Below are 24,923 nucleotides of genomic sequence, written 5' to 3'. Positions count from 1 at the left end.
GCACTTCTGTTTCTTATAGCAGAAAAATCCTATTTTCCACTTGGCAGAAAGGTACAGGCAACCATTCTGAGATAGTGGGCAACGCTACACAAATATAAATTCTTCTAACATCTGGAAAGGCTGGCTATCTGCACCAGTAACCACCGCAGCTATTTTCTATGATTATGATTCCTTCCTTGATGCTATCTGTATTCTTCTTATGTTACCAATGATGTTATAATTTTGCTTACTTACAAATTAAATAGAAAATTACATCATTTCTCCTCCCATGAGCTCTGCTCTCTTAATCTGCTGATATTTCAATGTAACTGCATACCTTTTTAAAAAAGCTGGATCAAAGAATAGCAGGAAAAACCAGGCTTCACATTTTAAAAATCGTATTTTTTTCAAAATCACCATTTTCTAGGACCAGCGATTACCAATGCATTTGAATTGTGAATATAAACCAATCCAGCAATAAGTAAATTGTCGGAATATTATCAAGTTAAACAAACATTCTCATATTACCTGTCATCTGTACATACTGCATGACTCTACAAAATCAGCCAATCAAGACGCAGCTGAAATACTTTACTTATGTTTAATCAATTGCTCATTGATGGCTGAATCTCAGATTAAATGGATTTTTCTTCGCTCCATTGCTATAAATGCCTTATAGCCCCCACAAGAAAGACTTGGGTATATATGAAAGATATGCCGTATGTGAAACTAAATTGCAAATAAAGAACAACAGAATGCCATTCTGTAGCTAGAAAAACGCACTATGGTTTTTAGGAGGGAAGTTGGTGAGCTTATAGAGAGAGAGAACAAATTATTTGTAGTGTCATTCACAGTGCAATGTTCAAAAGCAAGACCCTTTCCTTACGGAGATGCTTTGAAGGTTTAAAGGATCAAATGGATCATGTTAGGTTACAGAAGCTTTCAAATAAAGCAAGATGATAGCAGCAATGGGAAATGCTGTCTTGCTGCCAAGATTTGTTGAAGATAAAAACCACATGCTAAATTATTTTCAGGGGAAATCCTCTTCAAATATGGGAAGCCTGGCTGGTGTGTTTTCTACATTAAAAGGAGGCGAGATGAACCTTTCTTGACAAAGGAAGTTAATCTCTACAGTGGAAAAGGATGCAGGCGTACAGGCCCAATGACAGCCCTGTCAAACCTAGAATTTCTTTGCTGATATATATCCCATATGGCAAACATAGCTTGTCTGTCCTCTCCTCCCTTCATAACAGAGGCTGTTTTCAAAAGCATAACATACCAAAATACACAGACAATAGATAGAAATCATAGAATTGTTGCATTGGAAGGGGACCACAAGAGTCATCTTAGTCCAACCCCCCTGCCCAAAGTGGGGCTCAAATCCCCAACCCTGAGATTAAGAATTTCGTGCTCTACTAACTGAGCTATGCCAGACATGGGCCACATTAAGCTGCGTTGGTGGCAAAACTGCTAACAGTATGAGTCCACCTAGCCAACCTCTCCCTGTTTCTTCACAGCCTCTGGATGGTTAGCCCTGAGGTAGATGAAGATTATATGGGAACTCACACTCCAGCATGTGATGCTGTGTGTGTGTGTGTGTGCACACGCACACACACAAGCACACACACACACACACACACACACACAGAGAGAGAGAGAGAGAGAGAGAGAGAGAGAGAGAGAGCCTGGCCCGTTTGGCCATTTGGACTGGTGAAATTTTACTTACAAAACCAAAATCTATTAATATAGAATATGGTAATATAGAATATGGGACCCAGGTGGCGCTGTGGTTAAACCCTCCCAAAAATTAATTCTGCCTAATGTCCAACCCCAAAATAACAAACTACACTTTTCTTTTCAATAACTAGGTTATAGTATTGGTGCTGACATTTAAAGCCCTAAATGACCTCGGTCCAGTATACCTGAAGGAGCGTGTCCAACCCCATCGTTCTGCCCGGACGCTGAGATCCAGTACCAAGGGCCTTCTGGCAATTCCCTCATTGCGAGAAGCCAAGTTGCATGGAACCAAGCAGAGGGCCTTCTCGGTAGTGGCGCCCTCCCATCAGATATCAAAGAGAAAAACAGCTACCAGATTTTTAGAAGACATCTGAAGGCAGCCCTGTTTAGGAAGGCTTTTAATGTTTAATCGATTATTTTATTTTATTTTTCTTTTGGAAGCCGCCCAGGAAACCCAGCCAGGTGGGCGGGGTATAAATAATAAATTATTATTATTATGTTGGTGGATGTTTCGGAACCTATTTTGGTAGTTATCAGTTGAATATAGATCAAGTCCTGGTCCTTGTGTACTTTTTCATTAGGCTCTGAACTTCCAAACAACGTATAAATCAGTGTGCCTCAAAATTACAGCAACCAGAGAAGCGTGAGCTTTTTGTATATATTTTATTGAAGTATATATGTATGTTCACCTTGCTCTATAGTTGAAGCACATTTTGTAAGCAGTAATCTATTACCATAATCAATTTACACCTTATATTGTCAGCAAATTTAGTGCCACAATAAAACAGAGCAGCGCTTCTGCAGATTAATTACATTAATCACGGCATTAAGCACTGAGGACAGGATGATAACAGCTACTACACCTTCTGTACAGAAAGCAATGTGAACAGTGTGTATTTCACAAATATAAAAATGTGCTGAAATGTATGGTAATTATTTAAGTGGTGCCACAATGCCTAAAATAATAAACAAAAGGAAGCATGCATGATCAGGGTACTTCCATTCACAGAGAATTTAAGCATCTGATAAGTGAACAAAATGAGATTCTATGTTTGTACGGTTTATGCCTGCAATTAAAACTTTCACTTTGGTTGTGAGTGTACATAAGGGACTAAAGTAACAAAATACTGTTCTTTTTACAATAAAGGCAAAGATTGCTCTAAACGCCATTAAATCAACATACTTTAAATGAAAATACTGCCTTGAAGATTCCCAAGCTGCAATGCTTTTTTTTTTTGCATCTATGTATGGACCATGAAGATCTTGTAACTAAGAAGATCTTGTAACACTTGTGTGAGTGTCTTCAAGGAAAGGAATGTTCCTGGGCAGCAGCCCATTAAGCTCAATGGGGCTTATTCCCAGTTAGTGGATATAGGATTCTGTAAACGAACACAGGAAAGCGTGTGTGTGCGCTTGCGCGCGCACACACACACACACACACGAACTTCAGTAGCCTTATGATTCAAACCAAAGAGAGAGTCAGGCAACTTTTCTACTTCACAACAATAAAAAGGCTCTAATCATTTCCATCCTGCTGGTAGTTTTAGCAAAAACCCAGTAAAAACAAAGCATCCAAGAAAAAGTATGTCTATTTGCAAACACCTTTTTAAGACCAGCCTGCTAATGCCATTTAACCCAGAACAGTGACGTCATGCTTGTACTTCTTTAGTAAGGCACAGCAAAGTTATAGGAACTGCTGCCTAAAATACTTACTCGAGCACTTAACAGCTCACTCATTTGTTGAGTAGCTTTATATGCTTCTTAGGTTGGGCAGAAACAACAGCTTGCAATGCATGAAGGAAGGGAGATAAAACTTCCCTGCTGTGCAGATTTAGTCCATTTGCACAGGCTCTCACACAGAAAGCAAATTGGAGTCTCTCATAAAGGCTTCTCTCTCTGCATTGGCAACCCTAACAAATGCATATGAAAATGAGTAAATCAGGCGACTTTGCATTAGAAAGGGGGGAAACCTCCTACTCTGACATCTGCTATCATAATTAAGAACAGATTTCATCACTAAACACTTGCTAGTTATGTCTGCAGTAAAGTAAATACACAGATGTGTTATATTTGCATACAGAAAAACTTGAACCACGTAACCAAAAGAAATTTGCATTTTCTCCCCTTAAAGATCTTTAAGGGTGAAACCTTCATTAACACTTTGCATGTGATTCCTCTAGTTCTGCTCATTAAGATCAGATTATAAAACATAAAGTACAATCAATAATATGCAACGAACCTTGAATTACGTAAGGTAATCATTAACCAGAATGTACTCTTCATCCCATGAATGCAATTTTATTTGATCGCCGTTTAATTTAATTGCAAAATTCAGAAAATTTATTGCTGTTTTTAATTATGCAGATGTTGTTAAGAGGAGCCTATTTATTTCTTGCCCTTTTCTAAAAGCTCAGGATGGATAACAGTGTTTTAAAACCAATAACATAAATATAATATCATGCTGTAAAAAATAAAACAGCAAGTGCTTAAAACAGCTTAATAAATATTAAAGTACGTCAAGCGTTTGTGGAATCTTACGTATTTCAAAGCACGTCTGACAATACCAATAGAAATTCAATGCAGTGATCTAGCCCGGATATCTTCACCATCACATCAACTCACATTTAATAGTAATTTAATAAATTTTAAAAAGTATAATGAGAGAGATTCTTCTTATGTTCTGTACTGCCATTCCCCCCCCCACTCAATTTTTGTTCCTTTTCCCATATCCTTAACTATCTCTTCCCCACCCCCTTCAGATAACCTCTGCTGTCCAGGTTTTTCCACTGCTCTCACTTCTCTTATTTGTCTTATCCTTCTGGTACCCTCTTCTCTTGTCAACTGGAGTTTAAATACCTCCCAGATGACAGCTTACCACACCTTCTTTACCTCCTTGCATTCATACAACATAGAGCAGGCATCTCCAAACTGCAGCCCTCCAGATGTTTTGGCCTACAACTCCCATGATCCCTAGCTAACAGGACCAGTGGTCGGGGAAGATGGGAATTGTAGTCCAAAACATCTGGAGTTTGGGGATGCCTGACATAGAGGAACACCAAATCCCTGCTAGCTGCCAACAGTAATACCAAGGCTTAGGCAATTTATATTGCTTTCATTCAGTTCATACCACCCAAAATCCCTGGGTAAACCAAGTAATGGATCAGGTTCTCCTTAGCAGGAAAAGGTTTCTGCAAGAAGTTGTATCTATTCATCTAACGTTATTCACGCACAAAGGAAACTGTCCTGGAGTTCTCAGGAATCTCTCAGATGCTATCAACCTTCAAGGGTGGACTAGAATAAAAGATCCACTAATGTTCCAGACAGAAGCTGTTGAAAGCCTAAGCCTAACCAGGAAGTGATGCGACCGTGACAAGGGATTTACAGAGAAATTCCCCACGCCCACATCCTGCCCAACTCAGAACACCAAGCCAAGATTGTGGCCCCCACAACTTCCCTCATCCCCAACTCAAATTTATCATCTCGAGGTGGTCATGCAATGCGGCAGAAGCAGAACCGTCTTTCGTTTTCTTCCACCTGGGGGAAATCACGAGCTATGCTAGATTATGACATACAATTACATAATCAAAGAGCATATTTCTCTAAAGATGGATATGGTCCCGATAGTCAAATAATAATCTTGTCTTGTATAGATCTGAGATGGCTAAACTTAGAGATGATCAAGTCCAACATACACACTACAGACAACTGTGTTTGTGTAAACTGTATCATCTATGCAGCTGTGCTAGCAATTAGAAAACCCAGACAGGTGTTTGCATGAGAAAATCCGCATGCCTCCAACTGACACTATAGCTATCCATCTCACCCCTGTACATGCACAATACCAACGGAAGTAATTAGTGCTACTGCATCATTAGTGCCATCCTGTAGACTAAATAATGTGGTAAAGCATAATTACCTGCAAACGGTTAATGTCAAGACGTTAATGAGAACTAGTTTGCAAAGAATTGCGCTGTCTGTGCATACAATTATTGTTTGATACATCTGTCCCTGGAGTTACCCGAGAAAGGCATTTACAATGTGGGTTTGTGAGATTGTAAGACATTTTGCGTATTGTAGAGGATAAGTGCACATCACCGAATAGTGGAATAGAAATGAGTAATGATAAGCTTGTGTGGAAACTTGTACTGTATAGCCATAATATAAGTTGTTGAAAGTATGTTTTAGAGGCTGTTATTAGAAAGATGCTTTATCTTATTTTGGTAGAGCTGATCTTCATCTTTGTTAGATGCACTGAGACCTTTCAGAGAAAGATTTTGCATAAACCCTATGTTCAAACTGTACATTGCCTCTGCAGTCTATTCCATTCATCTCTACTGATAGGTCAAAACCTTAACACCTTGCTCCCAAATCAGAAGAAATCAGATGTTCTAAGAAGGTAAAGTCCTCTTGCTGGCCAGACAAACACTAGAACAGCTTTAGATGACAAACCCTGCTACTAGGCAAGCAAATCAAGGATGATATCTTCAGGTGCTTTTATAATGCCACAACGAACCTTTATTTATGTACTTAATGTTTTTGAAGTCCACTGCTATATGCCTGGAAGATTCCTACCAACTTACATCACAAAACTATATAGTCACTGCTAGCCAGAGCATGGCTGCTGGTACCTTTAATTTTGTCAGCTTCAGAAAACAATGTTTTCAGTTAAAGAAGGTGAAAGGAACTAAAGGTTACAACTACATAGCAATCTTACCATTTCTTTTCTTTAGTAAGAGAAGGAAAATGAAAGTGAACCTCCATCACCACTCCCATGAATAAAATGCCAAACTCTCCGCCTCTCCCCTTTCCCAGCTCTCACTTGGTCTTGGGCAATGGCTGGGATTGCTATAGCTTTCACATGTGCCTCACATGGCTATAAAGATAGGTAGCCAATGCTTATACAGTTTAAGGGAAAAAAATCTTTGCAGGTTCACACAAGCTTATCTGGTGCCTTTTGTGTGTCTTCCAATAGGCCTTAGAATGTGAGGTTTCCTAGAACACTACCAACAGAATTCTGAACTGTTTTGTTTTGTTTTTATTAAATAAGAGCACTGTAGGATTTTCCCCCACCCCCACAGCTGTGCATTAGCAAATAAATGATTAAATCCAGAGCTCTTCAGTGATCTAAAGGATTTTTGGGGAGGAAAGCTTATTTTTGCAAGGCCCATAAATAAAAGAAGACATATAGGAAAACACAGAGCTATACAGTAAATAAACTTAGAGCAACAGAACATGTGGGGGCCATGATCCAACTCAGGGGATTACTGACACCATGCTTTGACTAGGGGAAGGCAACTCAGAATCATCCCAATTCCTCTTGTTATTCAGACTCCACACAAAACAAATTCACATCCCTCAATGTGAATTTCATTTTCTCTTCAACACAGAGAAGCTAGATCTAGTTAGTACAGTATGAGGTAAAAGTATAATGGCTATAAGGCTGTGTATAACCCTACACCCACTTAACCTAAGCCTTATGTGATCCTGTAGGTCTTACTTCTGAGTAGGTAGGTGTAGGATTGGATAGCAACTGTGCTAAAAGAGTTATAAAGCCTTGGTTTTATTTTTGAAAATAAATTTGTATTCTGCTTTTCAAGGGGGGGAGGAATCTCTCAAAAGCATATAATAAGCTACACATCAATTATGCAATAAAGTACCATTTAAACACATATAAAACAGCAAAAAATGTAATCTCAGCTACAAACTCACCACATGATCTTAGGAAAGTCTTAGTGCTGTTCTACCTTACATGGCTATTCTAAGCCTTCCTGATATTTTATTTTATTATTACATTTATATCATGTTAATGAAGCCCTCTGAATGCTCAAAAACCTTATCTAAATTGTAAGTAATTTATTTATCTGTCTTCATTTTTTTAAAAATCAAACAAACCACACATCCTGAACCTATATTTAAAACCAATGCTTAACGTATTTTAATTCTAGTCTTAGCATATAATGGTTCGAATCAAACATATTTTGGTTCTTCCGCTGAAGAAATATGACTCAGGTGAAAAACAAAAGCTGTAAAAATGTGTTGGTATAAAGATAAGCACTTTATTTAATATCCAATTAAATGTGGTCACCAGAGAAATCACAGCTCACAAAAGTTTATCAGAAAAAAAAGATTAATCTATTTCAGGCTTAACCCAAAGTGTCATGAAAGGAACTCATGAATTTAGATAGGAATCCACTTATTATCAAAATACATTTTCATATTGAATCAGAACAGTCTAAATTGCTGACTATATTTATACTTGGTTCAGTCAAATTTTTATAATCTGTAGCTGCCATTAATTTTAGGACAATTATCAAACAGCGATTATGAACAAACTAAAACAATTTTACGTGGTCATTTCCCCCAGTTCCATATTAACCATTCAGCTATGCACACAACTGACTCGTTGAGAAAGGTTTACTAGGTTCTTACGTGTTGACTTCAAATTTAAAAGTAGGAGTCACCTAGAAGCACAGTGACATTTGAAAGAGCTTTAAAATTTATTGCCATAAATTTAATTGCACTGTGTTTCTGACTACAAATTACAGTGGTACCTCAGTTTAAGTACACAATTGGTTCCGGAAGTCTGTACTTAACCTGAAGCGTACTTAACCTGAAGTGAACTTTCCCATTGAAAGTAATGGAAAGTGGATTAATCCGTTCCAGACGGTCCGCGGAGTACTAAACCTGAAGCGTACTTAATCCGAAGTATAAGTGTAATTGGTTCCAGAAGTCCGTACTTAACCTGAAGCGTACTTAACCTGAAGCGAACTTTCCCATTGAAAGTAATGGAAAGTGGATTAATCCGTTCCAGAAGGGTCCACGGAGTACTTAAACTAAAAGTACTCAAACCGAGGCGTACTTAAACCAAGGTATGACTGTAACCTGTTCATGTTGCACAAACAACACCACAATCATGACCTTACAATAGCAAGGGAAACTGGGCCTTTAGAAATCATGAGCCTTTAAAAATATTTAAATGTGGACTTTTTACAGTTCGCTATCAGAATAACAAAAGAGAGGTGGAATTTTATTGCCGCATTGCTTAGCCTCCTTAGTGCAAATATCTTTTTTTAAAAAATAATTAAAATATTTACCTTAATTTAACAACAATGGTCCCCCGGGGGGGACGGGGGGGACGGGACACACACACATGGATCTGTCCCTCATGCTGAAAAGGTTTCCCCAATCCTACTCACCCACCCCACTCACACATGAAAACAAAGTTCACCACAGCCAATCACAAACAACAACACCCTAGGCCAGAGGTCAGCAACCTAAGGCCAATGGGCCAGGTGCGATTTTCGGTGTCTGGGCATGCGCAGAAGCAATTTTCGGTGCCACAGACATGCGCAGACGCGATATCCGATGTCGCAAGAAACACAAGCGAATAGTAAAGAGAACCCGCACAAGGGATGCTGACACAAAACCCCGCACATACATTAAGTAGAAGAGAAACTTTGCCACCTGACCCCTGTCAATGATTCATTCCCCGTGTTTGTATTTATGGGATTGTTGTCTATCACATGACAGTGTATGTTTACATTCCACAGAGTCAGACGTGACGGAAACAGGATGTTTGTGTTACTGTGTTTCCTGAAGTGGGACTATTGTCTATATTGACTATATGCCCCCCTCCACCTCTTTCCTCCTTTTCTTCCTAAGGTAACACTAATCAACAAATGAAACTGATCTGTAGAAAATGTAACTTTAAAAAAGAGACATTGCACATACTTTTGTAAACCAAGAAATCTTTAATAAAAATACATAATTTAAAAAAAATAGGAAGGAGAGAGGGACACTGCTTTTTTTGTTTTTGTTTATCTGTTTGTTTTTAGGGTTGTGGGAGTGCCTAGGCTTGAGAAATCCTGAAACCAGTAGGAAAGTTTATACGAACTAAGTTAGCTGGTCCAAGTTCCCCTGCACCAGTACTCAGTTTGCACTGAGTGGAAATCGAAAGAGAGTAGATGAACTTTCTCCTTCATTAATTTCCCAAAATCTGAAGCTAGCAGTCTTGGGGCCAGAGCTGCTGGCTTTAACATTAGGTATATTGAGGCAGCTGCCTTACGCAAAACATTTTAGGTGTAAAGAAAGGGCAGCAAAACGTTGCTTAATTAATTTCTTATTGTTGTATTTTTACTGCCTGGAAGGAAAAGAAGTGCTTATGAGATTTTGTGCCTCAAGTGCCAAAATAATTAGGGTAGCCTTGGAAAATACGCACAGTGACCATGCCACACCATACATTTAAAGCATTACCCCCCCCCCAAAGAATCCCGAGAACCATAGTTTGCTAAGAGTGCTAGGAACTGTAGCTCTGTGAGGGGGAAACTACAAACCCCAGTATTCTTTGGGGATTATAGAAGTGCTATAAACATGTTTTAACCGTATGGTGCGAATGTGACCTTAGCATGGGGGCAAGGCACCAACTGCTGCTGCTCCTCAGGAAGTAGAATGACTTGGGCCGGCCCTGTCTACAGCTGTGCTAGGCATTATGGTGGCAGATTAATATGTTGTATCAGCACCAAGAGGGTGGGAACCATTTAAAGCACAGCATGAGGGGACAGGAGTTTTGCTCTCACTGGGCTCCAAGACCATAAGTAACCCAAATCTGTAGAAAAAATACTGGGGGTGTGTGTGGTCATTTTGAGGGGAAGCTTTGGCAGCTACCCCTTTCCACTGGCATAAACTGATATTTAAATCAATACTTCCCATTCAGAGTTATCCAAGCTGGATTGTGCTGTCATATCATCTAGCTTGCTCCTTATTTCAGAGAGTCACAGTTTCACCACACACAGCTTTATATAGCTGGGTGTTTTTTTCCTGCAGTATATCTGAGAAATTCCTGCTCCATCGGTTTTACAGTCTGTCCAATGTACTGAGGGAGAGCAGTAAGTTATGTCCATAGGTGCACCATAATTTCTAATGTACAAGTGCCATGAAATTATCAGTGTAGATTTATATACTCAGGGTCACACAGTGAACTGGGTTCTGAACAGTTTCTTAATTGAGAAAGACAAAAAGTAATCAAGAGCCGAGGAAAGGTCAGCAGTTTTATGTGATACTCCTAAGATATGTCTTGACATTAACAGGTTCACATAATATGGCATTTCAAATAAATGTCTAGGCTCAGCATGTTCTCCGACTTTTGCTACTGCAAATTATGTTCTTCAAAATATAGAGTGGCAAACCATGGAGGAGAGGAGCAAATGTACAGTGAACCTTCCAGAGAACCATTTGTGGAAAAAGGAATTATCAAAAATTAAAAACTGCATTAGAAATTGGTCTGTGTTTCCTTTTGGAAGTTAAATGCAATGGTTTATTTTCTAAAGTGCACTCTAAACTACAAATGATAACTTTTGCGCAAGGAGGACAAATAGTTTATGGACTGATATTATCACAGTAATCACAAATGTCCACTCGGAATAATACTTAGGATGTCATATTATCCAGCTTATATATTCTGGCAGCCTATACCCTGATTTGAGATGGCACAGGCAAGTGATGAAACATTACAACTGGTAAATGGCATATGTCACACCCCAGAAATCTGAGGGATGCTCCAAAAAAATTGATTAAGCAGAAATTGTCAGGATATTTCCATTCAATTTTACAACGGAAAGGAACATGATTCCATAATGGTGAAGGGGAAAGAGTAGACTGCTCCAACTAGATGGACCCAGTGCTTTTTTTTCCGGGGGGATGCAGGGGGGTGCATACCCCTAAACATTTTGTGAATCTAAGTTTGGCCTCATTGAGGGGCAGCATTTCAATATGAGTAGGAAAATAAGAGTAGCCCTAAACATTTTTTTTTTTAAAAAAAGCACTGGATGGACCTATGATTCTACTTTTGCTGCTGTTCCTACTGATGACGTTCATGCACACATAGGAACATAAGGAGCTAAATTATACCAAGTTAGACCATTTGCCCATTGCATTGTCAACATTGGCTGGCAGGAGCGTAGCATAGGTACTTACACATTCACAGTGAAAGGTCAGCAAGGGAATGGAGGACCTGCTAAGGTTGTGAAGGGCAGTGGGTATTAAGCATTCATACGACCAACTGGCAGGGCCAGCTCGCCCATGAAGTGGACTAAGGCAGCCACCTCAGGCGGCAGAATCCCACAAGGCAGCGTTCCCGCTGGTGCCCCACCCACCCCTGTTGCCATGCAACCCTGGTAAGCAAGGCTTCAGGGAAGGGGCTGTGGTACCTTTCCAATTTGCCTCAGGCAGTTAAATGGGATGGGTCACCTCTGCCAACTGGTGCCTGTGCCTTTGACTGGCTCGTCTCTGTGTCTTGTTCCTTGCTCTGTCTTTAAAAAAAAGGGGGGGGGGAAATCCCCTGATTGTGGCTACTGTTGATGGTTAGTGGTAAAAGACAGCAACCATACTAGGCAAGGATTTAATTTAGGGGTGCCCAAACTTTTTTCAAAGAGGGCCGGATTTGATGAAGTGAACATGCGTGAGGGCCAACCAAAGTTGTTGAGCTTTCTTTACATTTTTACCCCAAAGTTGTTGAGCTTTTTTAAGGATTTTACCCCAGGACATATACTGCCACAGGGGCCGGATTAAATTGACCGGATTAGGCCCCCGAAACAGACTTTGGACATGCCTGATTTAATTATTGCCTGCTTACTGACTTATTTAGACTCACCTAGATGAGGTATCTAGATGTGGCTTGCCCCAGTGTAATAAAATATTCTGGGATGTTTGCTCTGTGAAAAACAAACAAGCCTGACAACTAATTTACCGTATCTAATCCTGGCTCAGGATATGATTTCTTGGGCTTGGATCAAACTTGATGATAGCATGAGCAGGTGGAACTTCTACTCCCATAAGATAAGTGTTCCCCATTTAATTCAATTCCACTTTCCAGTTACATCCTTGCTCCTGTGTCATTCCATGCCATTCCAAAGGATGCCCTAATCTTCAGGAATGGTCACCTGAGGGCACAGAGGGCTACATAATAAATAGGAAGGTTAGATATATGAAATTTTGAGTTTGTTGCCTAGGATACATTCAAGTGATAGCTGCTGTTCCTAAAACTGGCAGTGTTCATAAACTCTTATGTAAACAGCATACAGTATAGGAAAACCATGACAAAAATAACTCCAATAAAAAAATCAGGAAAAAATAGTTCTTTAAAAAACTAATGCAATTTAATCACCAAGTTATTTATGGTCTGTGTAATATTCTAATTTTAATGTCAAAATTCTAAAGACATTAACACAGAATTAAAAGATCCAATAAATATGACCCCAGTTTTAATATATAGGACTGGCCAGTTGATGTCTGTATTATGAATTGATGTGAACTATAAAAGGAATTCATCAATAAAAATAGGTTGTAAAATGTTTCCCAAGCCAGCAACTGCCACAAAATGACTGAAGTTCGCTGGGAAAAAGAACAATTACATAGATTTTCTGACTAAGGAGAGCCTCATTTGTCACACTGGAAGTTGACCTAACAAAATAAAGAGTACAACCTAATTAACACGTGCATTTATAAATTTCCCCTCAATTCTCCAGCCCTAAACAGACTTATGAGGGAGCATGACCTACTGAACATAATGCTACTTAGTAGGTAAGTTCAGTACAATTCTTTATATGTCTAAAAATACAAGTGCAATGAGGGGGGGGGTAGTGCATGTCTTGAGTCCAGACATTGGATCTTGGCTTTTTTAATCTACCAAGAACAATACATGAATCATAAGTTCAAGATCAAAGAGAATGGATGCATCTTTAGCAAATAATTTTAGAAGAGCTATACTGGAAACAAGTGTCTCTCTATGGCCTATTTTATACTGCAAGATGTTTCTGTTCAGCACTTCAGACCTTCATCATTCTAGTAATATAATTCATAAGCCGCTTACAATAAAATTCTAAATGTGAAACAGCAGCACTTGAGATGAGAGGCTATCATTTACACTGAGAAGTAGGATGATTTCCGAAAGGTCCAGGAGGTCGGATATGAATTCTGATTAATGCTGATGAAACTGACTCCTAAAAATTAAATCCTGAACGAACACTTGATACCTTTATACATAACGGACAGCTAGGGTATTCTCATTAAAACAATTTCTGCAAAAATTACTTTAAGATTCTCTTTATGTCTTGATATTGAGAACCTTCAAAAGCTGATTAACAATATTAAATGAAGAACTAAACTGCATAGGAAATCAACCTTTCCTGCATATTTAAAAATAATGGCCTATAATTTGCATTCAAGTGCTATTTTATTGCCTGTGGATAGGAAAACCTCGAGAGGAGAAATGGAAGAGGAACTTGTTTTGTACAGAATCAACAACATACTGTATATTTCCAATAATCCTATTGGGAGGAGGGTTATTGGTTTGTTACTGTTCTTGTTTTTATTATGCCTTTTATGTTCCTGTTTTGTATTTTTATATTGTGAACTGTCCTGTGATCTTCAGATGAAGAGCAGTATACAAAATAATAATTTAAAAAATGATGATGATGATGATGATGATGATGATGATGATGAAAATAAAATCTGGGATAGCTCAGTTGGTAGAGCAGGAGACTCTTAATCTCAGAGTTGTGGGTCCGAGCCCCTCATGGTCCCGTCCAACACTACAATTCTATGAATCTATGAAATAAATAAAGTGTATTGTTGATTGGGTGGTGACTGGCATACACCTATGGATCCAGGGTTGGCTTCTTTAGGGACCACACCATTACATTGTGATACATACACCATCCCCTAAATCCATCCTATCAAACCTGTATGTGTGGGTGGGTGGGTGGGTGCGCGCGCACGCGCATACACACACGACATATATTTTTGTTTTCTCTCTCTATGACCCAATCAAGCTCCCATTTTACATCACAGTATTAATCTTCCAGCCTTTGGACAATAGCCCACTCTTTGTTGTGACAGTACCAATATTTCTAAGCCATGTAAAGGTAAAGGTAAAGGGACTGACCATTAGGTCCAGTCGTGACCGACTCTGGGGTTGAGGCACTCATCTCGCTTTATTGGCCGAGGGAGCCGGCGTACAGCTTCCGGGTCATGTGGCCAGCATGACAAAGCTGCTTCTGGTGAACCAGAGCAGCACACGGAAACGCTGTTTACCTTCCCGCTGTAGTGGCACCTATTTATCTACTTACACTTTGACATGCTTTCGAACTGCTAGGTTGGCAGGAGCTGTGACCGAGCAACGGGAGCTCACCCTGTCGCGGGGATTCGAACCGCTGACCTTCTGATCGGCAAGCCCTAGGCTCTGTGGTTTAACCCACAGCACTACCCACGCAGCTGGAGCCAATTGCTACTCCAGCTGCAACCACAATTTGCTGTTTGAGTGCTGACAGAACCTGTTCATCTCCGGCTCTCATCTGCACATCCAGATGTACAATGCTATTAGAAAGAAAGACATCTATATCCTTTGAACCACGGCACTGTCTTCTTACCAGCCAACCCCTGTCCCATTTCAGAGTTTAAATGCTGCTATTCATTGACCACCATTACATAGGTGTGAAGAAATAGTCAATCAACTAAAATCCATTTTCAATTGGGATTAGTAATGAAGTCACTGGAAATCATACAATTTAAGCACTAAAAGAGAGCGGACCAAATGGGAACCAAAACTGTAGATATGTGACTAGCTAAGTAGGCTGTTGAGACAATTGCAAATTTGAAGAATGACGTGAAAATGCAGTGCAAAGTATAGTTCCTAGGAGAAAAAAAGTCAATGTAGGATTTCTGCCTCAGTGTTTTGAAAGTGATTAATAGTACATTAACGGCACATGGAAAGCTCTGTTGCACTTACCTCTTCTTGTTTGGGAATATTAAATTTTGTCAGTTTTGACTTTGTCCTAGCTGAGTCAGCTTTGGCAGAAGGAATTCCTCTATATGAGGTGCAGAGCAGGCTAGTTTCAGCTGGCACCTTCAATCTTGGAGACTCCTCAGGAGCTTGATCTTGACCATCCATTGGCCTTACATATGCTGTTGGTTTCTGCTGAACTATACTGGGCTTCGAAGCAAGAGAAGGAGGAAAGTTCTGCACACAGTGCCCATTGCTATGCATAGCTGGCCTCTCCTGAGCCTGAGCTCCACCTTCTCCACCAAAACTCAGTTTTGACGGCTGCTGTTGTGTTCTGCTGTTGTCCCCAAGTGAAGACGATAAAGGACCTTGGGCAACACTCGACGGAGATGGTGATGAGGGATTGGATGCATAATGTGTAATCTTTTCTAAACTGTTCTTTTGGCTAACCGTTTTAAAGTCGTTATTGTGTGAATCCAGCAATCCATGTCTATGTTTGCTTCCTCTTTGCTGGTTCTCCAGAGTGTGCCCAGACTTCTGCCAACCCATTGCAGTGTTCTTGCTCAACTGCCCAGAAAGTGCCGCTGGTAAGGAAGATGGAGAAGCGTGAGTGTGGGGCTTTGTGTCAGCAATGAAGTGTTCCTCAGCTTTGTTCACAGACGTTTGTGAGATACACGGCTTTGGAACACCAACAAGGTGGCTTTGATTGGATCGATCAGTCAGCAGTTCTTTCATCTCATCGTAGTTGCCCAGGGTATTCTGGATACGGCTGGAGAGCTCGTCCCCTTTGTTAGTCTGTAAAGCAAGGAAGCAAGAATAATTTTAAATTATCATCTTGTAACAAAATTGAAAGTAGCCACCATGTTGGTCTGTAGCATCAAGAATAACAAAGAATCTTGTGGCACCTTAAGGAATAGCAAAGGAAATCATCATGAATATGCAACAGTTCAGAAGCACATTAAATGAAGAATCACATAAAATGTTTTGTTTTGTGATGATGCAAAAAGGTTTTCAATTTACTCTGAACATAGAAAGCTAGAGCCTAGAACATGGAAAGCTTCAGGGTATATATTATGCATATTACAAATGTATCACTTGTATTTAATACATTTTTTCCAAGCATATCATATTGGAAACAGAAAAAAGTTTTTATTTTTTTTAAATTGAAGTCAAAGCAATACAATCAAAATAGTAGAATTACAAATAAAAAACTAACAAACAGCAGCAAAGTATAATTGGAAGAGATAAATCAGGTAAAAGTAGAGTACTTAAGACCATTAGGAAAGCCACATTTCTTGTTATACCATGGAGAGGAAGTCCTATGTGTCTGTATTTGTGGTATATATATGACAAAATCCCACCAAACAGCATAATATTTTTCAGGATCCTCTGAACCTTTGAAAAAATGTAATTTATGAGTTATTTTTCAGCTAGTGCTAAACTCCACATATTTTTATACCACAGTGTGAGTCACAAGTCCTGTAAGGTTTTCCATTTTAGGACAACTGAAGTTCTGGCAGACACCAGCATCGATGTCAAGAGTTCCTGAAAGTTGAACCCTTTCAGCTGATCATCCCAAAGATTTAGTAAACAAATCTGCAGTGAACTTGGAATGGGACATTTGAATATTGTCAAATATTAGGCCCACTATTGTCTAGAATCTAAATACCTGTGGGCAGTCCCACCATTATTGGGAAAAGGTGACTCCTTTTTCCACAGCCTCTTCAACAATTCTGAGAATATTGTGATGTCATGGACAATTGTTAACTATACAGTGGTACCACTGGTTAAGAACTTAATTCTTTCTGGAGGTCCGTTCTTAACCTGAAACTGTTCTTAACCTGAGGTACCACTTTAGCTAATGGGGCCTCCTGCTGCCACCGCGCTGCCGGAGCATGATTTCTGTTCTCATCCTGAAGCAAAGTTCTTAACCCGAGGTACTATTTCTGGGTTAGTGGAGTCTGTAACCTGAAGCATTTGTAACCCGAGGTACCACTGTACTGAATTATTTCCATGAAATGTTACTAGTACTCCAAGAAGCTGCCAGCATGCGACAGCGGCCACACCCCAGCAGCGCCTTTGACTGGCCAGCTAAACCAGGTGAGGGTAGTTGATGGGTCTCAAAAGCTTGGTGAGTTAGGGACTTCCACTGCATGTTGTGACAAGCTCCAGCAGATTTGAGTGGGCAAGTTCAATAGTGAGTCCAATGGTCAAGAAGGTGGTTTCTGCATGTGCTCCAGAGGGAAGTGAGGGGCAAATGAGGCTTGTCAACCTGGGAAGGTAGCCCATCTAGGAGAAGGAAAACTCTGATCCTAAAGCTCTGCCGCCTTGCAGGACATCTTTGGGAGAAGAAAACGCTAAGGAGCAAATCTGAAGTCCCTAAGATAGTTGGGATGGTGCCTTGTACGCCTCCTTCTGACAGCCAAGATGGTGCCAAATGTATTGCTCTGTTTCCTTTGGACCACAGCAGCATGGCTGACAGTGGGGTCTTGTTGTCTGGGCAGCCCAGGATCTCTATACACAGTGCCCAGGCTTGCGCACCATGTAGTTTGGTACTTTGGTACTGCTAACGCAGTGGTTTCACTTCATCCCAGGAAGCGCACTCTGTTGTCTCTTGATAAAGACAGGTGGCAACAACTAGGTACTGATCTAATTCTAAAACACTTTTTAAAAACACATTTGAATTTAACGCTGCTCCACCTTTCATGTCCTCTGAAAAATAAACATCTAAAAACTCAATGAGACATCAATATTAATGCATGCTTTGTGAGACCAGTTCATTATGGTAGACTACAAAAAAGTATATCCTGCAGCCTATAGCTAATGACCAATTAAAGTAGGACATACAAAATAATTTACCGTATGTGGTCGCTTTTACTGAACGAAATTAATACAGTGCTGTGTAATTTGAAATTACTAATTGGCAAGCAACTTGAAGAAAACTCAGTTGTTACTAGAAAATAATACAGTTTTATTACGACACACATAAAACCCCAGAAGAGCCTTCTCTCTTTTGATAAAATAACTTGTTGAGTGGGCAAGGAAAATCTTGTTAATAAATCTGAACTGTAGCAAGACTTTTGACCTATCCCTCATGTGATTTCTTAAAAAGAAAGATATTGATATACATTTGATAGATTGGGGGGGGTTGTTGTTGTTGTCAGTCACCTGTCATCATCACAATGACACCAGGTGACCCATTTTTACATAGTGCTGTACATAGTGCTGATTGCCTTGAAAATCAGCTGATTGTTGACACATGCAAAGTTCTGCACACAGGACTTTGCAGGTGCAGTTGGTCGGTGGTATCTGCCCCCCACCCTTTGGTCCAGCCATGCATTTACCTGCCCTGCACCCGACATATATGGCATCAGGTATAGAGAGCAGGTGGTGGAAATGGCTTGGTCGGGTCAAGCTGGGGTATGTGTGTGGCTGATGGGCCTAATTACGCCCACAGCCAGAGATTTCCCCCTAATTGGATTAGAATGACCTGCCATAGAGCAGCTAATATATTTGGTGTGGGGAGGGGAAAGGAAATGAGTCTAGTACGTGAGTAGCCAAGCCCTCAAGATGCAACTCCCATCAGCCTCAGCCAGCACCGCCTGAGCATTAAGGCACACCACATTGGCTATCCCAGTCAATTATTAGACCAGAAGGCAGTATTGCAAGCTCAGCTGGGAGAGCAGCACAGGTGGGTGGCCCATCAGTTACCGTAGGTGAGGTGGAGGGAGGTGTCCAAGAAGGACCAGGCTTGTTTTCACTCCAGCATGAAGGACCTCAAGCCACCTCCTCTGGTTCTGACTCAGCTCACAACCAGCCATTGTGTTCTAGTGGCATCAACTTCCAGTCAACATGGCTCAGCTTGTTCATTAACAGCTAGCAGCTCTGCCCAAGAACAAACAACAGTTTTTGGTTGTCGGATATGGTGACATTCAATATTGTCATGAATGATATGGATAAAGGAGTAGGTGACCCCCTTTACAAGCCCATAAAATGGAAGAGACTACAAAATTAAAAATTTCTAAGCATCCCACTTTGAGGGCAGGTTAGCAATAGAATAAGCTGTCAGCTGGTTTTCTCTGGAAGTTTTCAAAAAAAGGTTAAACAAGCATCTGTAAGGGACACTTTCAATATCGATTATTCTGTTCCCTTGCCAACAAAGGTCCGTATAGTTAAAGCTATGGTTTTCCCAGTAGTGATGTATGGAAGTGAGAGCTGGACCATAAAGAAGGCTGATTGCCGAAGAATTGATGCTTTTGAATTATGGTGCTGGAGGAGACTCTTGAGGGTGCCACGGACTGCAAGAAGATCAAATCTATCCATTCTGAAGGAAATCAGCCCTGAGTGCTCACTGGAAGGACAGATCCTGAAGCTGAGGCTCTAATACTTTGGCCACCTCATGAGAAGAGAAGACTCCCTGGAAAAGACCCTGATGTTGGGAAAGATGGAGGGCACTAGGAGAAGGGGATGACAGAGGACAAGATGGTTGGACAGTGTTCTCGAAGCTACAAACATGAGTTCGACCAAACTGCGGGAGGCAGTGGAAGACAGGAGTGCCTGGTGTGCTATGGTCCATGGTGTCACGAAGAGTAGGACATGACTAAACGACTAAACAACAACAACAAATTGTCTTACCTGCAGGTAACAATTGGGGAGCAACAATCAAACAACAGGGAGGAAAATTGGGGGAATATATATATATATATACATATATGCATATACCTTGTATGGCTCACTGAAGAGGGAGTAACTGTTATTAAATATGGCATCTTCGTGCTGGGTCTCCTGGTTTCTCCTTTCCCATTCTTTCCTACGCAGCATATTTCTGTCAGGGTCATAGACACTGCACCAAAAGAAAAGCAGAAAACTAGAATTAAGGCAACAAACCCTGGGTGGCCATAACTCTATAGTGAAGGGTGAATTAGCGAACAGGTGACAAAGAAAACAAGAACAGGAATGTGACGGATGCCATTCCAATAAGGAAATTCAAGTCCACCACACAAACACACACACTCACCCAGTTTCTGGAGGGATGAGATATTTTGGGGACCTATGTGGAACAAGTGAAATGAAACAGGGCAAGTGTCAAAGCATCTTTGACAAAGAAAAAAAGAGGGGTTGCTTTTTAAAGTGCACAATAAACAGTAATGCACCTTCCTCTGGTCTCCATTAATCAGCTGTGGTCATGAAAGTACAAATGAAACTACTGGAGTTACTTTAGCCTGGCCACAATTGCTATCCTTTTTGCCAACCAACTAGAATTGGAGGATTGAAAGAAAACAACCACCCCAGCCAAGACATTCTTGTTGTTAGTCCCCCATATACAGGTGAAACTCGGAAAATTAGAATACCGTCAAAAAGTGCATTTATTTCATTAATGCAACTTATATATATATATTTTTTTAATTTTTACAAATTCTTTCTTTTGGAAATTCCACAGTAATAAAATAAATAGTTACAATAATACAAAAATAAACATCGCTATTACATTTCATTAATTACATTCTATTTATAACTGGCCCGCCTAACGACAAATAATTACAACAAATAAAGGCTTGACATATCTTACGTTGCATGTCATGCATCTATCTCATATATTGGTTTCACCTTTTAAGCTGCGTTACTGAAATACTGTAAATGCACTTTTTGACGATATTCTAATTTTACGAGTTTCACCTGTATGGAGTGATATGACTTGTGGCTGTGCACTAAGACATCACAGAGCTGGTGGTGGCTACATCCATAGTACAGTAAGTCATGAATGTGCTGTGATGGCTGCAAGTTGTGAATACAAATGCATGAATGCTGTCCTGCTACACTGAATTCAGCCCCTTCATAAAAGGATTGACCAAGATGAAGGTGTGAAACTGCCTTATTCTGACAGCTGGTCTATGAAGTGCTTTGCACAGTGCAGAAATGAGTCTCTGTAACCTCACATCTTGCAGTGAGGGAGCAGCCAGAAGGCCTTCAGAGCTGGACCTCAGTGTCCAGGCTGAACAATGGGGGTGGAGCTGCTCCTTCGGGTATGCAGGGGCAAAGCCGTTTAGGGCTTTAAAGGTCAGCACCAACACTTCGAATTGTGCTCGGAAATGGAAATGTACTTTCACAATATTGGCCAAATGAAATAGCTTGGGAAGCAATTATTTTATTTTATTGGTAGCATTTAGTTTAGCCCCAGGTAACAAGGCTGAGAAAGACCTCTCTCTTTGATCTACTGCCTCACAAAGTACAGTACTGGGCTTGGTGGATCAATAATCTTGAGTATTCGGTAGCTTCATATATTCATATGAATAATCATTTTAATCAATACAGTAATGTTGGGTAATTATATTATTGAATAGCACAAGCACTTAGTAAGTTGTTGATTAGGCTTGCTTCTCATTATATCAGTTATATCCAACACCTTTTCTGACCAGTTTATTAATACCAATGTCATTTTCAGCTAAACAAAAATAAATAAATGATGACTATAAAGTCTGTGTTGCTAATGGCTTGTTATGATTTCCCAGAAGTGACAGCTTTACATTCTTCAGTGCTAAAAAGCATTTTGGGGGGAAAAAGCATCAGCTGCCGTGCAAGAAAAACAAAGCACTAGCTTTTGATGGACTGGTGACATGATTAATAAAATGCTATACTTGGGCTGCAAGTGACTTTTTGGACTTTTCACCTAGTTTAAACAGAAGTTAATTTGAGGGTTCTGCAGTATTTTTTCCTCCATTTACAAACAGAAATGCCACAGGGCAAAGCAATTACTCTGATTTACTGTTTTGCCTTTGATTGAACATGAAGATGTAGCAGGGTCTCAAAAAAAAAAAAAAGCAGCAACTTAACAAACTGTGTTTTTCCCCTCAGACAGATAAAGTACCTACTATGCTGTTTCAAAGAGTTTACCTCCAGGCTGCAATGCAGAGAAAACATCAATCACTGACATGTGTCTACAATGAGATTGATGTTTACTCTCACAGCTTTTCATCTTACATCCAATAAATTACTTCTCCTTCACCAAAATGCCTGGTTAAATTTCATTTTTCACTTTGCAGCATGAGTTTTAAAACTTTAGCTCCCAGCAATTCTGAAGCTGGATTCATTTACGCTTCATCCTCCATAGCTTTTATGATTTGTACTAACCATGAAAACTGGCCATATAAACATCAATACAATCACACAGAGTCTTCTGGTAACACACGGACAGAAGCCAGATTGAGGACGAAAGGTTTTAATTGTGTTCACGATTACTCTAGGATGGTAATAAACACATTCCAACTATCTGAATACTCGGTGCATGAATCTTGCAAGCTTCATCTTGGGAAAGCAGATATATTTTCTTTATTTGTGTCCCCCCCCTTCAAATATTTTATAATTCAAGACAACACTGCACTTTCAAGATACAACCTTTTTTTGAAATGTTTCTGAGCAACACAACTAACCTGTTTAGTGGCACGATTAGGAGGAGGTTAAATTGTCTCAACAGATCACAAGAGGATAAATCCTCAGAGGTTTTAACTTTAGTCTGCAGTTCTACTAGGCAGAACAATAAATAAATAAATTCGAATTCATGTCATAAGGCCATTTTGCAATTTTCTAAGAACCCTAGTGAGTCTTCCAATCCCTCTCAGCTTCACCTCCCCCCCCCTTCTTTAATGAACTTGCGGCAGCTTCTTTGAGAGTCATGAAGGTCAAAGATTCTGCTACCCTGAAATGTCTCCTAGGATTCATTAATGGGTATATTTTGTGCTGAGCCCACCATGGGACCTGTGTTGCTTACGCTTGCTCCTGCTCCCTGTCACTCCCTTTCAACCTGTCAATATGCACAGAAAGAGGTGCATTTCGAGTCTCTAGTGTGCTCTCCTTTAAAGAAAACTGGCTATTCACAGGCTGTCTCGAACAACCCCATTTGGTGAGGAGAGAGACAAAACTGTAGTTTTGTTCACTTTATACCATTTTAATTTGCTCCGGGTGGGGTGGGGGGGTAGTAGTTCTATACAGCGTTGGAAACTCTCATTGTTCTAGGCGCGACAGGGAATTTCATTAATGCGAGCAGTTTCTGAGCTCTGGGTGCAGTACTGCGCCTAAGATTTCAGATTAAAACTGCCACTGCTGGAAGGAAAGGAGGAGCCTTTTCTACTTCCCCACTTCCAGCCACTCTCTGAAGACTGGAGAAGGTATCCTCATAAGAATATTAGGTGGACGGGCAGGGGAAATATGTCTTCAGATGAGGACTACACCATGTGAAAAATGAACATAAGATTTTAGCTGCAATTCGTTCATTTTCAGCTTTGCATTCTTGTTATAAAAAAATGTGCCTAAAAACTCCATTGCGGTGCCCACAACCTAGATTTAAGGAGCCATTTAGCTCCTAGCTTTCATATCTGAGTTTGTAACACTGGTTCTATAATCACAGATGTGTGCACACTCAAGGGTTATCAGATTGGCTCAAAAGCAATAAACACTTTGCCGTACCTTAAAGACTAACCAGTTCATTTTGTCATAAGCTTTCATGCACTACAGTTCAGCACATCAGGTGGATTTTCTTTCTTTGTGTAACAAAATTTATATACCACTCAATTCTATGTATGTATCATTCATCTATCTATCTATCTATCTATCTATCTATCTATCTATCTATCTATCTATCATCTATCTATCTATCTATCTATCTATCTATCTATCTAATATCAATGAAATCCAGCTAAAACAGGTATTTTAAAACTAATTAAAATCAAAATGCATGAAGTATCATCCCAAGTTATGGGTATATAAATATATGAGGGTTTTTTGGGTGGGGAGGGAGAAGGTTGTAAAATACTGAGGTCAGAGGGAATGCAGAAAAGCACAGAGGGTGATAAGTACCTAATTAATAGTGACAACTCACAAACAGTTGGTAATGGAGACACCCTAGCACTAGTAAGCCAATTAACACATGCTAAGAAGAAGAAGAAGAAGAAGAAGAAGAAGAAGAAGAAGAAGAAGAAGAAGAAGAAGAAGAAGAAGAAGAAGAAGAAGAAGAAGAAGAAGAAGACATGGGTGGTGTTGTGGTCTAAACCACTGAGCCTAGGGCTTGCCGATCGGAAGCCCTATCTCCCTCGCATAGGGCACCTCCTTGTAAATCTTAAATCATGGGCCAGATGATATCAGGGGAGTTGTTCCTTCAAGTACTCATGTCCCAGGCCATATAGGACCTTGTACTATAAGGGACATGGGTGGCACTGTGGGTTAAAGCACAGAGTCTAGGGCTTGCCAATCAGAAGGTCGGCGGTTCAAATCCCCGCGACGGGGTGAGCTCCCATTGCTTGGTCCCAGCTCCTGCCCACCTAGCAGTTCGAAAGCACGTCAAAGTGCAAGTAGATAAATAGGTACCGCTCCAGCAGGAAGGTAAACGGCGTTTCCGTGCGTTGCTCTGGTTTCGCCAGAAGCGGCTTAGTCATGCTGG

The 24,923-nt window shown here is 40.2% G+C and overlaps 1 protein-coding gene across 5 annotated transcripts in view; it reads right to left on the bottom strand.

Annotated features, from left to right (window-relative positions):
• Positions 1–24,923, bottom strand: part of AFF3 (ALF transcription elongation factor 3) — a 226,647-nt gene that overhangs the window by 170,394 nt on the left and 31,330 nt on the right. For 4 of the 5 annotated variants that reach the window (XM_035114249.2, XM_035114250.2, XM_035114252.2 and 1 more), the window contains exons 2-3: positions 20,216–20,336; positions 15,500–16,288 (exon numbers count right to left, since the gene is read on the bottom strand). In XM_035114249.2, coding sequence (XP_034970140.2) covers positions 15,500–16,288; positions 20,216–20,336 — 910 coding nt within the window. Of the gene's footprint in view, positions 1–15,499; positions 16,289–19,204; positions 19,349–20,215; positions 20,337–24,923 lie in introns of those variants that run through there. The other variant, XM_035114253.2, reaches the window with a different exon arrangement.

The sequence above is a fragment of the Zootoca vivipara genome, chromosome 4, assembly GCF_963506605.1.
Source record: "Zootoca vivipara chromosome 4, rZooViv1.1, whole genome shotgun sequence".
NCBI lineage: Eukaryota > Metazoa > Chordata > Lepidosauria > Squamata > Lacertidae > Zootoca > Zootoca vivipara.
Note: the sequence above shows the minus strand (reverse complement) of the source record. Positions and strands in the feature narration are given on the sequence as shown.